General features: G+C 44.7%; 1 protein-coding gene across 4 annotated transcripts in view; it reads left to right on the top strand.

Moving 5' to 3' along the window:
* MSRA (methionine sulfoxide reductase A) overlaps positions 1 to 17,716 on the top strand; it is a 205,773-nt gene that overhangs the window by 70,919 nt on the left and 117,138 nt on the right. For 3 of the 4 annotated variants that reach the window (XM_083494814.1, XM_083494813.1, XM_083494816.1), the window contains one exon: positions 11,085 to 11,153. The exons of the other annotated variant lie outside the window; for it this stretch is intronic. In XM_083494814.1, the coding sequence (XP_083350940.1) occupies positions 11,085 to 11,153 (69 nt within the window). The remainder of the gene's footprint in view (positions 1 to 11,084; positions 11,154 to 17,716) is intronic. 4 annotated transcript variants of the gene reach the window in all.

The following is a 17,716-nucleotide window of genomic DNA, read 5'->3' as shown; positions in this document are numbered from 1 at the left end:
TCATCCCAGGGAGGAAAAGCTGGGGGGGGGGGGCTAGTCTGAAACAAGATTCTGAAAGGGAGGCCCGGAACTCTCCAGCTTATCTGAGCATTACTCCTGATCATTTATCACTGTCAGATGGGAGTGGGCGGGGGTGGGGAAGAGGCACTGAACCATTCCTGCTCATCTGTTGACTGACAGCTGAATGAAGCTTTAATGCAACCTCCAGGCAGATAATCTGCCATCAAGGGGAGGTGGGGGGGGAGTGTGTACAAGGAAGATACTCTATCACAGCCTGCATATTGCTTACAGCTACTGACATCTTCACGAGGGCTGTTGCGGTGGGTTTTTTTTTCCTTCCCCCCGTTTGTGCTGTATTAGCAGCATACTGGAGACGTGCTCTCAATCTCCAAAATGATAATACCACGACATTGTGAGCCAGATGAGAAGATGTCAGTATTTTGTTCTGTGTTTGTACAGAGGGAGTCGACTCCTGACAAATGTCAATGTCCAAGGGACCCAGCGTAAGCCTGGCGATGCTGTAGAATAGTGCGAGTTGGAAGATTCCTCATTTCTGATTCGGCCACAGCCATGAACTCACCCAGTAGCCTCAGGCAAGACACGATTCTCTCAACCTCAGCCCCTGCCCCCAGCCTGGAATATGGGGATAATCAAATACCGTATTTTTCGCCCTACAGGACGCACTTTTCCCCTCCAAAAATGAAGGGGAAATGTGTGTGCGTCCTATCGGGCGAATGCAGGCTTTCGCTGAAGCCTGGAGAGGGAGAGGGGTCGGTGCGCACCGACCCCTCTCGCTCTCCTGGCTTCGCGGACCTCTCCGCAAGCAGCGGGAGCGCTCCCGCTGCTTGCGGAGAGTTGCCGGCATGCCGAAGCGTGCGCGCACTGAGATCAGCGCGTCCAGGCTTCGCGGACCTCTCAGCAAGCAGCGGGAGCCAGCGCTGGGCTCCCACGGCTTGCAGAGAGCTGCCTGTTTGGGGGCTGGGGTCGGGGGAAGCTCGGGCCTCCCCCGCCCCAGCCCCGCGCCTGGGGGGAAAATAATTTTCCCCCCTTTATTTCCCCCCCAAAAAACTAGGTGCGCCTTATGGGACGGTGCGTCCTATAGGGCGAAAAATACAGTATTAAATTCACCCTGTACTGAATTTAATTGGCCACTACATTTGTTTCTTTTTGCAATGTTGTTCTTCACTTTTTGTTGTCGCCCCCCCCCCCCAGAATCCTGCTCCCCCCTGTTTTATTTGTTGTTATTAGTGGTTAAAATACATTGTCTCTGTGGCTTGGTGGATTTGGCGTGCTGTTTTGGAGAATGGCCTCTGTTTTACTCGTGTGCTGCAACCGAAGGGAGTCTTCTGTCATCCTAACATCCAAATTCTTTAAATCCTCCCATTTGTATATTGAGATTCATTTCATATCACATGCTTTAGCTTAGGCAGAGTTTATGGAACTTTGCTTGAAAGTGGTGTCAGTTAAAACACTATTGACAGCAATTGTTATAAGCTACTGCAATAAGTATTTTAGAAAGTGCAATTTCAGACTCTTGGAACAATGTTAATGTAGCATTCATGGATTGTGGCTTTGGAAATTTCAACTTTTCCTTTATGACCCATTAAGCAACATGGCAAGCAAGCAAGCAAGAGGGAGTACAGCGAACTAGTATTCTACATTTTACCATTGCTAGTTTAATGATTTCAAACTCTTTCCTTAATGAATAATATTTTGCTGTTTCCATGTAAGTAGAAAGCAGTAATTGTAGCTCTGATGCTCCCCAGTTTTCAGCCTCCAAGGGTCAGGAGTGTGCACAGGCCCCTTTCTGTGGCTTTGTCTCCAGATCCAGTCAGTAGCTCCCAGCCTTCTCATCATGGTGTTTTACAGGTATACCTGTATGGTGGCAGCACTTAAACCAGGGATTCTGGGACCAGATGCCCTTGTTGTTGTTGTTTAGTTGTTTAGTCATGTCCGACTCTTTGTGACCCCATGGACCAGAGCACACCAGGCACTCCTGTCTTCCACTGCCTCCCGCAGTTTGGTCAAACTCATGTTGATAGCTTCAAGAACACTGTCCAACCATCTCGTCCTCTGTCGTCCCCTTCTCCTTGTGCCCTCCATCTTTCCCAACATCAGGGTCTTTTCCAGGGAGTCTTCTCTTCTCATGAGGTGGCCAAAGTCTTGGAGCTTCAGCTTCAGGATCTGTCCTTCCAGTGAGCACTCAGGGCTGATTTCCTTAAGAATGGATAGGTTTGATCTTCTTGCAGTCCATGGGACTCTCAAGAGTCTCCTCCAGCACCATAATTCAAAAGCATCAATTCTTTGGCGATCAGCCTTCTTTATGGTCCAGCTCTCACTTCCATACATCACTACTGGGAAAACCAGAGCTTTAACTATACGGACCTTTGTCGGCAAGGTGATGTCTCTTCTTTTTAAGATGCTATCTAGCTTGGTCATTGCTTTTCTCCCAAGAAGCAGGCGTCTTTTAATTTCGTGGCTGCTGTCACCATCTGCAGTGATCATGGAGCCCAAGAAAGTAAAATCTCTCACTGCCTCCATTTCTTCCCCTTCTATTTGCCAGGAGGTGATGGGACCAGTGGCCATGATCTTCGTTTTTTTTTTGATGTTGAGCTTCAGACCATATTTTGCACTCTCCTCTTTCACCCTCAATAAAAGATTCTTTAATTCCTCCTCACTTTCTGCCCTCAAGGTTGTGTCATCTGTATATCTGAGGTTGTTGATATTTCTTCCAGCAATCTTAATTCCGTTTTGGGATTCATCCAGCCCAGCCTTTCGCATGATGAATTCTGCATATAAGTTAAATAAGCAGGGAGACAATATATAGCCTTGCCGTACTCCTTTCCCAATTTTGAACCAATCAGTTGTTCCATATCCAGTTCTAACTGTAGCTTCTTGTCCCACATAGAGATTTCTCAGGAGACAGATGAGGTGATCACGCCCTACTTGTGCACTACTGGGGCAGCTTTCAAGTAGAGGGACTTAATGATCTAGATTCTAGTTTGCTGTGCTGCACTTCCAGCTATGTAATGGTCGGAAAAAGCAGCACCAGGTAACTTGAGGAACCAGTAGGAGGCTGGCTGGTCCTATAGTGGCTCTTCACACTGAGCAAGTTATATTTGGAAGAAGCTTCTATACAGATGTGCCTCACTTTATCCTCCTCCCTCTTCATGTATCTGTAATCTGTAAAGTTCCATTGCAATTCAGTAATTCACAACAAAGTGGATAGTCCACACTCAGGAAATCATTCATATGTGTGATTAATACAGTGCCTCCCACTTAGTTCATTCAGTGAATGGTTTATATATGACCCAAATGATCCTTTCTCTTTATAATCCTGATGCCATATCCAGTGAGTAGAAATCTTTCATGTCTTGAACAGATACTGCAGTGCAAAGTGTTTCTATTTTTTCATGCTCCTTATTTCTGTCTTAAAGTTTGGGAATTCCTGGAGGTGTCAGCTTTTGGGGTCCTACAAGCCCATCCAGTGGGAATTTTTGCATTTTGAAGCAAATGTCCTGGATTTTGGGATTTTTTTTGTTTGCACGCCGGTGGCTCTGGCTCTGGCATGGGCGGCTTGGACTATCAGGTGATTGCCCTAAAAAAGCTCAACAACTTTATGTTTTACCTCTTGAAATATCGCATGGTCATTTTGGTGTAGGAGGTGGGAAATCTGGATCCCAGTGACCCAATAATAAATGTGAAAAGGTTGTCCCATGTTCTTTATCTTATATCTGAAGTGTTCACCCTTTTCAGATGCAGGACCCCCTTTGAAGCCAAGCATGTATTTGGTCACCTGCTTCTTTAATTTGTTCCTGTATAAGTTTATGCGTGTGACCTGTGTTAAATATTGGGTAGACATAGCAGACGACGTGGCAATTTCCCCAAAGCAGCTCTTTATTTGTAAGCTGGAACAGAACTGAACCGAAGGGTTCAGCCAGCCTGCTTATATAGAGCTCCACTACAACGCAACAGGAACCACTTTCTGTAACTATCCAATCACTGAACGTCACTTTCAATCCCTTATTTGCATATGTGGACCTGAGTGAAAACTATTTACAGTATCCCCCTGCTGGCCCAGGGTGAGAATTTCAGTACATTACACCCCGCTGTAGGTCAGGCTGTGGTAGTGGGTCCTGGTTCACTATAACAGCAGTCCTACTGGAGAAAACCAGAGGCCCATCTGGTTTTTGAGGGTCTGGCTGGAAGCAAGTGATAATGTGCTTGGGGCCTTGGGCTATTGTTTGGGTGATGAGCTACTAACACTCAGCGCAGTTGCATGCACAGTGCAGTTCTCATGTGTCTGCTCGTATTCACTGTCTCCAGTTGTCTGTTCTATCCACTGTCCTGAGAATAATTGAATTCAGGGAACAGCTTGCAAATCTCAGGGTAAAGCAGAGGGAACAAGAGAATGGGAATGGAGAAGGGGAACGAGCACTGACGAATGTATATAAAGAGAAGAACAGTGAGCTAGGTTCTTGTGGGTGTGGGTGTCAGTGGAGTATGGAGACTGATTTGCTTACCATCTGTGGTCTAAACCCATGAACCACAATCCTATGTAAATATTCTTAATTTCAGAGAAATGTGTAAATCGTTTAAAAGACTATATGTTTTTATTCTGCCTTTCCTTTTCCTGGCAGTAACGGTGCAAGCTGTTTTATAAGCTGTTTTGCTTATAAAAATAAAAAATAAAATAAAAAATTGTCCAGTAGCACCTTATACACCAACTCAGTTTGTTCTGGTATAAGCTTCTGTGTGCATGCACACTACTTCAGATACTTATACTCAGCTTATACCAGAACAAACTTAGTTGGTCTATAAGGCGCTGTTGTTGTTTAGTCGTGTCCGACTCTTCGTGACCCCCTGGACCAGAGCACGCCAGGCACTCCTGTCTTCCACTGCCTCCCCCAGTTTGGTCAAACTCATGCTGGTAGCTTCGAGAACACTGTCCAACCATCTCGTCCTCTGTCGCCCCCTTCTCCTTGTACCCCCAATCTTTCCCAGCATCAGGGTCTTTCCCAGGGAGTCTTCTCTTCTCATGAGGTGGCCAAAGTAAGGTGCTACTGGACAATTTTTAAATTTTATTTATTTTTATTTCGACTGCATCAGACCAACATGGCTACCTACCTGAATCTCTTTTTCTTATGAATGCCTCGCCAGTCTTTTTATTTTTAAAGAGAAAAATAATAATTCCCAAATCCTACCTAAAGGAATTTTGGCCCAGTTTAAAATCATTATTTGCTGACATATTGTACTGAATATTGTACTGAAAGACATCATATTTTGTAGCATCAATCAGTGTGTAGACAGTAATGCCGCTTGATATAATGGATGCAGTTGAATGTGGGGTGTCACATCGCGATACATCAACTGCATGAAAACATTGCTGGAACTATTTTAAGCCACCACTGTGCCCTTTGTCAGTGTCAATTTTAATAAGTGAAAATAATTTGTTCCCAGTATAACTTGGAGCCATATTGTTTTTCACAAAGCTCACATCCAGCCAGATGAAAAGCAGTATTTGAGGGTATTTGGTGGAGGCTACTCTTTAAGGATAGGGGCTTTTCTTTTGCTAGTCTCCTGGCAAGTGCCATTGTTGTAAACAAAAATTGCCCTTTTTCCCTTATGGGGTATCCATATAGAGTCCTTACATATAGAGTGCCACTGTGGTCTCTTCCAACTCTATGATTCTATGATTCTATGATAGGTTCCCTATTGGTAGGAGAAAATAACAGAGGCCAACCAGAGAATATTGAGATGCAAAGCAGCTAGTAAGCCTGATCTTTATTGATCTGTTGCAATAGGGTGCTCCCCTCACCTGCAGGGAAGGAGGAGGAAGCCAGAACAATGGCACGCAAGGCCTTATAAAGACTTTTGAAATTGCCACCCTGTAGATCAAGACCACCCCCAGAAACGTCATACATACATCACAGAAGGGGTGGGTGTAACCTAAGACCACCCCTCATACCTACATCACAGAAAAGGCGGTCTAAAACAGAAATTTGAATGTTGTTTTTCTCCTGTCATTGTTTATCTCCTGTCTGGCAGGTTACTTGATTGGATTGCCTGGGGAGCCTGGCCAGTCTTTTGTAATGATAAATACTTAGTTCCTGAGCCAGGTCACAGGCTCACACCCTATTCATATCTTAAGTGTGCCCTTAAGACAGGATTTGTGAGGAAAGAGACAATGGGGAGGTTTCCCACTTTCACCTTCCAGAGAAAAGATTGGCTCAGTTTAGGATGGTTCCAGGTCGGTCTTCCTGTGCTGATCTATGTACATTCTTGGTTGGTACACTTATGAACATTTCCATATATCTAAGACCTCAAAATTCCCACCACACCATTCAGCCTTGAGAGCCATGGAGCTGGGAATTGTACCGCTGTCAGAGATCTTAGGAGAGAGACTGAGTTCAGTGGCAGTGGTGTTCGGAACAGGAGATTAAGAAGCAGGAGCCTAAAGCGCCTTTGCTAGGAGTTAAGATTAAATAATGGGCCCATCACCTCCTGGCAAATAGAAGGGGAAGAAATGGAGGCAGTGAGAGATTTTACTTTCTTGGGCTCCATGATCACTGCAGATGGTGACAGCAGCCACGAAAGTAAAAGACGCCTGCTCCTTGGGAGAAAGGTGATGGCAAACCTAGACAGCATCTTAAAAAGCAGAGACATCACCTTGCCAACAAAGGTCCGTATAGTTAAAGCCATGGTTTTCCCAGTAGTGATGTATGGAAGTGAGAGCTGGACCGTAAAGAAGGCTGATCGTCGAAGAATTGATGCTTTTGAATTGTGCTGCTGGAGGAGACTCTTGAGAGTCCCATGGACTGCAAGAAGATCAACCCATCCAGTCTGAAGGACATCAGCCCTGAGTGCTCACTGGAGGGACAGATCCTGAAGCTGAGGCTCCAATACTTTAGCCACCTCATGAGAAGAGAAGACTCCCTGGAAAAGACCCTGATGTTGGGAAAGATGGAGGGCACAAGGAGAATGGGATGACAGAGGACGAGATGGTGGGACAGTGTTCTTGAAGCTACCAGCATGAGTTTGACCAAACTTCGGGAGGCAGTGGAAGACAGGAGGGCCTGGCGTGCTCTGGTCCAGGGGGTCACGAAGAGTCGGACACGACTAAACGACTAAACAACAAGATTAAATAGCTTGCCATTTGGAACATGAGAACTATCCGTATCCTGCACAACTGTGTATAGCAAAGGGTGCAATTGGGGATTTAAAAGGCAGTCATCGGGGAAGGTCGTGTAGCATTGGGGCAAACAGTGTGTTTGTCTGATATGCTGGCCTGACCTTGCAGAAAGTTTAAGGTGGGCCAGGAGACAAACAACTAATTTAGGCTCAGTTTATGAAAGAAAATAAGTAAACAGCACTGAAAACAGCCACCCACACCCACCCTCTTGCAATCTTCTCAAATTCCCATGAGTACCAAGCTTTGTTTGCTGTGGAGCAGGAGGAGCTGATGCTTGAGAATCAAAAATGCAACCCCCCAGCGAAGCTAGTTGAGCAAGTTCTTTCAATCGTGACAATGAGAGCGAACTCTTCTACTGTTGAAGAGGAACATTTGAGTGGAAAGCAGCATTAGCAAATGGACACAATCTCTCTCTTTCTCTCTGTCTCTGTCTCTCCGCCCCCACCTGCTGACATTATTAGACGTTTCACTTATAAGATACTGAAAGAGAAAATCACAGTGACAAATGCCCGCTCTCAAATTAAATACGTTATTTCCATCTCTTTCTGGTTAGTGTCTTGTATGCAAGTCTGAAATGCAAACCACTGGCTTCCAGATATTTCCTGATGCTTATTCACAGCAGTGAAGGGTTGTCACGAAGAGTGGGAGTTAAGGGGTAAGTCTGGGAATGGGCCGGAAATCAGGTGAAAGAAGAAACTTCTGCCAGCGTAATCCCATTGCAATCCTATTGTCTTTCCTGGCACTTGTGATTTATTGCTGCATCTCAGATTGCCAGGGCTTTTTCCTGCCCCCCTTAAGCCATGCAACTCTCAGAAACAAGGAATTTATTCGTTTCCTGCTGTAGCGCTTTTCTTTTTAGTTTAGAGCTTAAAAGAAACATTTGGGGCTTTTTAACTTGCAAGGAATAAATGGAACAGACAGTCCATTTCCTGGGAACATTGTAAGCTGCTTTATAGAGAGATAGACCATTGGTCCATCTATCGCAGTATCTTGGTTCTCAAACTTAATCCGTTCCAAAACTAAAGCGTTCCCAAACCAAGGTGCGCTTTCCCATAGAAAGTAATGCAAAATGGATTAATCTGTTCCAGACTTTTAAAAACAACCCCTAAAACAGCAATTTAACGTGAATTTTACTCTCTAACAAGACCATTGATCCATAAAATAAGAGCAGTAAACATTGTACTGCAGTCACACAATCAATCAATCAATCAGTCAGTCAGTCAGTCAATCAGTAGCTGAACTGGGTTCCACACAGTCACAAAACAAAACAAAAGAGCTGCAAAAACAAAACCGCAAAATAAATAGCAAAAACAGACAGACCTCAATGTAACACTCAAAATGGAAGCGTAACACTCAAAACGGAAGCGTGGCACTCAAAACGGAAGTGTGGCACTCAAATTGGAAGTGTGGCACTCAAATTGGAAGCGGTAACACTCAAAATGGAAGCGGTAACACTCAAAATGGAAGCGTAACACTCAAAACGGAAGTGTGGCACTCAAAACGGAGCACGTTTGGCTTCCAAAAATACTTGCACACCAGAACACTTACTTCTGGGTTTGCAGTGTTTGGGTTCCAAGTTGTTTAAATACCAAGGCATTTGAGAACCAAGGTAACACTGTATTGCCTGCATGGACTTGCTGTGGCTTCTCTACTGTTTAAAAGAGGGGATGTTCCCAGCTCTTCCTGGGACCTTCTGTGGGAAAAGCGGATGTTCTATCATGGAGGTATGGCCTTTCCCTCATTCTTTCTTCTTCCTACTTCCCAGATACTTCTCCTGCTCTTCCTTCGCGAGGGTGATCTTTTGCTTCTTCCAAGTGTACAGATGGAGCAGCTTAAGCCTGTTCCATTTAATTTTTCAGGCTTTAAGAACGGAAGAAAAGCTCTGCTGGATCAGATCAGGGTCCATTAGTACAGCATCCTGTTCTGACACATGAAAATTACATTATGTACTTCAATTTTATATGTACTGTTTCCCTAAAATGCTCGTTTTATTGGAACCTGCTTGGCTTTGCCTCATGACCATTGCTGGTCAGTTTTTTTGGTTTTTGCAAAAGTTCCTGCAGGATTACATGCTAATTGCGTTGGTGTGGTCTCATCAAAGCCAATGGGACTTGACGTTAAAATATCTGGGCACTGTTGTGGATATTGCTGTAAAGGTTTTTTAGATCTCTGACAAAATAGGAGGTTGTTTAAGAAAATTAATGGAGCTCTATATTTTCTTTAGACCCCTGTGTAACAACAGCACAATAAATTGGTATTGAAATAAAATACAGAAGTGAATTTCTTTTCACACAAGCATAATTGAAAGCAAGTATTTTAAAAGCCTATTAGCTATAAATAACAAGTATCTAACAAAGTAACCATTATTGATTATATGTGGTGGAGACATTAACAGTTCAAGCTAAAATGATTGAGCTCTCATGAAAATAAAGAGCTGGGGGTGGACTTCTAGGCCATGACAACCAACCCCAAGGTGTTACCTTCCTGTGGCCTTGAAGGTATGAAGGTAATGCCCACCACAGAATGCCTTCATGAGAGAATAGGCAGGGATAAAATTATCTGTGCCAAATGCCTGCCGGGCATTAACTTTGGAAGTATAGACTCGATTCTGACCAAACTATGCCTCCTAGAGCAAAATATACACCAGGAGGCTTAATTTGGTCAGAATCAAGTCTACACTTACAGAGTTAACACTAAATGCAGTACTTCCGGTAAACAAGCCATCTTAGTCGCTAAAGGGCCATGAAAATTTGTGTCCCAGGCTTTATAGACTTGTCTACCCATGTGCTATCGGAAACCAAAGGGGCTCACTGGTTGCCAGACGTGAAATACACATATTGACATTATTTTCAGCTCTCCCACCCCACTACTGTCATTGGTGTCCCCACCCCTTCCTTCTGGAAGCACATTTAAAAAAAAATGACATAAGGAATTGCCATTTGCAGTAAGCAAGAGGTTTTTTTTATGTTTCTTCACATTCACACAACAATTTTTATTTACAGCAGGTTTTCTCGATTTAAGGACCCCAATTCAAATGTTATGGGTGTTACAGAGGCAAGGTGACCAAGTAAGCTACATAAAAAATATAACAGGCCCTCCAATACTATCACACCTAGGGATAGGATACTGAGGGGAGCAAACCCAGACCCCAGTCTAATCTGTTTTCAGGAGTTTAGCTCCCATTAGTGATCCAGGTGGCAGATGGGATTCCTGGCTATGGAGCAAGTGTGTTCAGGGATGCCGTTGCCTGGCAAACTATACCGTATAGGTACATATACATGATAAAGGTGAAGGTAAAGGGACCCCTGACTGATAGGTCCAGTCGTGAATGACTCTGGGGTTGCGGCGCTTATCTCGCTTTACTGGCTGAGGGAGCCGGCCTACAGCTTCCAGGTCATGTGGCCAGCATGACTAAGTCGCTTCTGGCGAACAAGAGCAGCGCACGGAAACAGCGTTTACCTTCCCGCTGGAGTGGTACCTATTTATCTACTTGCACTTTGACGTGCTTTCGAACTCCTAGGTTGGCAGGAGCAGGGACCAAGCAATGGCAGCTCACCCCATCACAGGGATTCGAACCGCCAACCTTCTGATCGGCAAGCCCGAGGCTCAGTGATTTAGACCACAGCACCACCCGCGTCCCACATATACATGATACATAAAAAACCCCCAAAAAACAAACCTGAAGAGCAGAATCCTTTAGTTTCATGCAATTTTAAAAAGTTTTCTCTACAAGAAGTGCCGTTTGACAATTGCCTTTATCATCATTGCTATGAATAAAGGATTTAGCATTAACCCATGCTAGTTGAGGTATCGAAGATATAAATATGTTTTAGGGGCTTGTTCCCATGATACATTTCCTTACCTGACAGGTAGCTATTTCCTTCTTTCTTAGATAAACACCATGTGAATGGAAACAGCATGGTCGAACCTTTTCCAGAGGGGACACAAATGGCAATATTTGGTAAGTTTTTCTATTATTAATAATATTGACTATCAGTACAGCTCTTTGTGTGCGCTCTATAAAATTATTTACAATTATTATTCCACTTGGTTGTTGTTAGAATTCCCAACTCCTTGGTGGCTCATTCAAGATGACGGAGTGAGCTTCATGGCTGAGCAGGGACTTGAATCCAAATGTGGCAAACCTTGTAACCTTGGCTATCATTCACGGTTGGTTGGTTTGTGTCAGGGAACTGCCATTGGAGCCAAGAGTGGAGGTAAGGCTCCCCGACTATGCAGGAGAAGGGACCAGTAGAGGGAGAGAGAACACTCCCTTTGGGGAAGGTAATCAGCGTGACACCGGGGAGGAAGGGGATCAGGGAAGGACTTTGGAGAAAGGGCTCCAAGACTCTTCCACAGAGACCAGCGGGGAGAGTCCAGGACCTCCGCTGGCTATGCCTACTCTGCGCAGAAAACTTCCGCGCAGGGAGGCTAGGCGGAGACTGGCCGTCAAGGAATTTTTATGTTGGAGTAAGTTCAGGAAACGCCCACTGACGGATTCTGCCAGTGACTGAGACAGCCATGGAGAAAGGGCTGTCCAGCCAGGGAAAGGTTTAGCCAGGCAACGTTGCCTAGAGCATCAGCACCCTTTACGCACGAGCAACCCCAATTCCCATTACAGTTTGTTTGTTTTTGAGAGAAACAAACCATGAGCTCATGTTTAGATGACGCAACAAGCCAAGGCTTGTGAGTTGTTGCTCCTAGTGTGGAGGAGGAGGACTTTTGGGCAATGAGCACACAATGGTTTAAATGTGACATGTGAATGCAGCCCTACATTTTTATTGATTTTACTTTTTATAAATTGCTCAGTTACAAGTCCTTCCTTCTGCCTTTGGGTGTTACGAGTCGATATATTTTGGTTTGGGATTTGGGAGCAACCAGGACCTCTCTGAGCATTCAGTTGAGAATCATTGGTAAAAAAAGAAGTAATCACTGGTATAGATTAAAAGTTCAGGAGACATTTCAATATATATTCTCACTGATGCTCATGCACACCTCCCTAACCAAACAATGCTTTCTCGTTTTTTAGATCAGTTGCATCTTCTAAATACTTTAAACTTAATTCTTTTTCAGTTTATTGTACTTATAATCATTTGCACTGGAAAGCAAATTGAGAGTAATTTTTTTGGATTGAAAATGTTCCATTTTTGGTCTGATGTGTTCACCTTTTAAACTAGGCAAATTGTTACACGGGGCATGGAGAAGCAACAGAATCGGGCTCTAGATTCCTTCAAAACATCTGCAGTTACTGTGACATTACCAAGGACATTTTTGAAGTACACTGTAATACGGGAATAATACGGGAAACTGTCCTTGATTGAGGTTGCATTAGCATTCTCTTATTTCAAAGGATCACATATTTATCTTTTTATGCTTTCTCTCTGATTTTTGTTCTTGGAGAAAAAGGCAATGCAACTGTAAACTCTTGAGTGTATGTGTAGGTCCTGTTTATGCTCTCTTTCATGGTCTTTTCCCCAAGGTACCATAATTTGTATTCTTCATTCTGACATTTTGCAGTTTATGTTTTATTTTTCATCTGCTCAGCTTGTATCTTCTTTATCCGTCTCAATGCGCGTTGAGTTTGATGTCAGTGCAAATTGCTTTTCAAAAGAGACTTTTTGATCTGCAGAATACTCTTTTCAGAAGCATAGCATTCTTTCTAGAAGTGTAAAATTCTTAAAATATTCTCCCTGGAGTAGTTGTAGGAACAGACCACCTGCTTGGGTTCAATGCAGAGTTAGATAAACATATATGTTGTATATCTTGTCACTTCTGTTCCTCTGCTGCAGAAGGGACTTCCATAACTCAGGGATGAGGTATGCTGTGTGGTATTGGTGTGCCCCAATAATATTGCCCTTGGAAATGATTGGCTTATCAGATCACAGTCTGAGACAGTAGGCCATATCTTTCTATGTCCATATGTGTGAATGTATGTACATACAGGGGATGTGGGTGGCACTGTGGGTTAAACCACAGAGCCTAGGACTTCTAGGTCCTCTGCCTTACCAAACTTAACTGCCCATTTCAGGTTTCACAAAGGCATCAGACAAAGGTAGAGCAGAGGTGAAGAGGCAATAACAGCCCCTTATGCTTTGTACCATGGGTAGGCAAACTAAGGCCTGGGGGTCGGATCCGGCCCAATAACCTTCTCAATCCAGCCTGCGGGCGGTCCGAGAATCAGCGTGTTTTTACATGAGTAGAATGTGTGCTTTTATTTACAATGCATCTCTGGGTTATTTGTGGGGCATAAGAATTCGTTCATGGGACGCGGGTGGCGCTGTGGGTTAAACCACAGAGCCTAGGACTTGCCGATCAGAAGGTTGGTGGTTTGAATCCCTGTGACGGGGTGAGCTCCTGTTGCTTGGTCCCTGCTCCATGCTTCTTTTCCAGCCTTTTGTGCCCTCTTATTTCCTCCCCTCATGCTTTTGCCACCTGAGGCAAGGAGCAAATTTCCTTGTTGCCCACAGGATGCGGCTGGTTGGGTGAACTTGCTTGTTCATGCATGCTTTATGGTGACTTGTGAGGAGTCTGTTGAGTGGATGCTTATAGATTTGGTATTGGGTTGGATTAGCTGGCCTCTTGGCCCTTTCCAACTCGACAATTCTATAAAGAACTGTAAGATCCGGTAGAACTCAAACTCCATCCCTGTGGGCTCATGGCTCACTCTTTGACACTGCTGGGATCTTTTGCCTGCTGCTGAGTTCTAGAGCAGCCTTTCCTTTATTCCATTCCACAGAACGGTTTTGTTGTTGTTTAGTCGTGTCCGACTCTTCGTGACCCCTTGGACCAGAGCACGCCAGGCACTCCTGTCTTCCACTGCCTCCCGCAGTTTGGTCAAACTCATGCTGGTAGCTTCGAGAACACTGTCCCACCATCTCGTCCTCTGTCGTCCCCTTCTCCTTGTGCCCTCCATCTTTCCCAACATCAGGGTCTTTTCCAGGAAGTCTTCTCTTCTCATGAGGTGGCCAAAGTATTGGAGCCTCAACTTCAGGATCTGTCCTTCCAGTGAGCACTCAGGGCTAATTTCCTTAAGAATGGATACGTTTGATCTTCTTGCAGTCCATGGGACTCTCAAGAGTCTTCTCCAGCACCAACCACAGAACAGTAGAATGGTGTTTCTCTCCCCCCCACACCATACCAGGCACTTCAGAGTATCTGTTCCCCCCTGCCTTTGATTTTGAACCTGCATGGCAAATAAGATCTTTATTGGGCTCCCTTCTCTAGGTGTCCTTGCTGTTTGAAGTTAGGAAGGGTGGTGACTGGAGATAGTAATAGTAATAATAATAATAATACAGTGGTGCCTCGCAAGACGAAAATAATTCGTTCCGCGAGTCTTTTCGTCTTGCGATGTTTTTCGTCTTGCGAAGCACGGTCCGTCGCAACTGCGCCTCTTCAAGCCGCTTTAAGAAAAAAGCGCAAGACGTTTTCATCTTGCGAAGCAAGTCCATAGGGAAATTCATCTAGCGAAGCAACGCAAAACCGAAAAACCCTTTCGTCTAGCGAGTTTTTCGTCTTGCGAGGCATTCGTCTTGTGGGGCACCACTGTATATTATTCCCCAGCCACTCTGGGCAGCTTCCAACAAAATATTAAAATACCGTAGTACATCAAACATTAAAAGCTTCCCTAAACAGGGCTGCCTTCAGATGTCTTCTAAAAGTCTGGTAGTTGTTCTTCTCTTTGACAAATCTGGTGGGAGGGTGTTCCACAGGGTGGGTGCCACTACCGAGAAGGCCCTCTGCCTGGTTCCCTGTAACTTGGCTTCTTGCAGTGAGGGTACCGCCAAGGAGACCCTCAACGCTGGACCTCAGTGTCCAGGTAGAATGATGGGGATAGAGGGAGGAATTCAACATCACACCAAAAATACATTCTGTCAGTACAAGCATATCTGCTTTCCCAACTGAATGGCCTCCCTTCTCCTCCTGTGTATTTTTCTGGAGGTTCCCCTGACTCTCCCAAGCCAATTTTGGGGATGGTGTGAGGGGAGGAGTGGGGAAAGCCCTACTGCTGGCTTCTGCTAGGGATACTACTTAGCTCAATCCGTTCCAGAGTTTTTTCAGTGGTAGTACCCTGACTATGGGGCTCCCCTGCCCCGAAGCATGCATTCCTGTTGCCTTCATTACTATATTTTATGCGCCAGGGGAAGTCCGGCATCTCTTTGGCATGCACTCTCCAGTATCACACAATCTGGGGGGAAAACCCACAACCCTCACTTTGTCTGTTAATTGACTCAAGTGGGATGCATGTTGTCCAGAAGTAGATGATCAGTTTTGATGCTGGGATTCTATGTTCATCATATTGTTGTGTCTGGAGAACTTTTCAATGTCCCCAATGCTGCCTAGAACTGGCAAAAGTGTACAAATGATTCCTAGGTGGTTTCGAATCCAGGCACTGCTTTGGGCCAGTTCTCCTGAGCTTCAGCTGTCAAATTTAATCACATACCTTCAAGCTATTCTCTGGGCTGTGGACATGGCCACAGTGGTCAGCGGTCTATTAATCAGTTGCAGAGGTAGTGATAACTCCACAGGGAAGGCTAACTAAACATTCTTATTTTCCCAGGCATTCTGACATGTTGTTTTTAGCCCTGTTTGAGGGTCCTAATCTTGTCTTACCAGCTGAAAGTACCTGACATTGCTTGGGAATTCCAAGAAACCAAAGAATACTGAGAATCATAAATGGGTAATATACAGTGGTGCCTCGCAAGACGAAAAGAATCCGTTCTGTGATTCTCTTCGTCTAGCGGTTTTTTCGTCTTGCGAAGCAAGCCCATTGATGGATTAGCGGATTAGCGCTATTAGCGGCTTTTATCGGCTTTTATCGGCTTATCGGATCAGCTGATAAGCGGCTTAGCGGCTTAGAAAAGGGGGGGGGGAGAAAAAAAAACCCTGCAGGAACTCGCAAGACATTTTCGTCTTGCGAAGCAAGCCCATAGGAGATTCATTTTGCGAAGCACCTCCAAAACGGAAAACTCTTTCGTCTAGCGAGTTTTCCGTCTTGCGATGCATTCATCTTGCGGGGCACCACTGTAATTGGTTAGTTTCTAGGGCTATACTTGCCCCTACCCTCTGGGGTGACCCAGGACACACCTGACCTGGATCTGGCCGGATATCAATTGGGGGTGGGGGGGTGGAGCTAATGCTTAATTGGGTTTTTATTTTATTTTACAAAAGCCTATACAGTGGGGGGAAGGAGGCACTGTGTCGTCTTCCTTGTTCTGACTGGTACTCTGACTGGTACAGTTTGGGAAGCAAATGGCTTTGTGACCCAGAATACAATTCCGCACTGCCTCTGTTCAGTTCTTTTTATACAATGCTGGATACAGAATATTCTGGATGTACAATTATTCTTAGATTGTCATTATATTGTCTCTTTGTTTTTAGTACATTTCAACCAGCAACAAAGGTAGGAGCCGGCCAGAGTACATGACTTAGTTTGAAGTTGGTTTCTGAAGTATCAAAGGAAGGCCATACCTTTGTAATCCGTTTGATGGCGGGTACGGCTTTGTTCTGTTAACTGAGCTTTCAAAGAATCTTTGAAATTGGCAGAAGGCAGCAGAGCTCTTCTGATTCACTCCTAGAGAGGACCTGGCCTGAAACACTTTTGAAACAGGAAAAGCAAAAAGAGAAAGAAAAGAAAAGAATGCACCACAGGATGTCCAGTAGAACCCAGCCCTAAAAATAAAAGATGGAAAGCAAAAAATAAATCCTTAACCCATTTGGAGTCGTAGTTTAACTTTTGGGGCCAGTGGGCCCATTTTGAATTCGGAGAAACTGCTCTGGGATGCCAGTTGCATAGTTGTTGCCTTGAGTTGTTGCCTTGGAATGTGGCATCACACAAAATGGCTGGCACGTTTAAAAGAGAAGAAAATGAGACTGGATAGAGGAAGCAGCTGCCTCTTCTGCCCAGCTGGCAGCAACAGCATCCTGAGCATGCAGGGGGTACCATTCTTTTCAATTAAGTGGCTGGCAGGCGGCAGCAATGGTGTGGGCAAAGATGTCATTGCTCCTTATGAGAGCTGCCACACCACTGAGCCTACCTAGTGGCCGTGAAGGCAGCAAAGAAGGCATACTTTCCTGCCTCCATTGCACCCTCATTGTGCCGTCCAGCAGAGCTTTTCTGGGTAGTGTGGGGCCTTTTCCTTGCGCCCTCCATCTTTCCCAACATCAGGGTCTTTTCCAGGGAGTCTTCTCTTCTCATGAGGTGGCCAAAGTATTGCAGCCTCAGCTTCAGGATATAACTCGTCTTTATTCTAGCATGTTATGACTCGTCTTTATTCTAACATCGTTAATGAAGCTAGCACCTACTGGCTACCATCCAAAAGCAGTTGAACTTTTGGGTTTCTTCTAGACATCTGAAGGGATAATAATAATAATAATAATAATAATAATAATAATAATAATAATAAATTTTATTTATATCCCGCCCACCCCAGCTGAAGCCGGGCTCAGGGCGGCTAACAACAATAAAACAGTACAAAAGTACAACACAAACAACACTCTAAAATCATTCATTATAAAATTAATTCA

The sequence above is a fragment of the Podarcis liolepis genome (genome assembly GCF_965112155.1).
Source record: "Podarcis liolepis genome assembly, chromosome: 3".
NCBI classification, from domain to species: Eukaryota; Metazoa; Chordata; class Lepidosauria; order Squamata; family Lacertidae; genus Podarcis; species Podarcis liolepis.
Note: the sequence above shows the minus strand (reverse complement) of the source record. Positions and strands in the feature narration are given on the sequence as shown.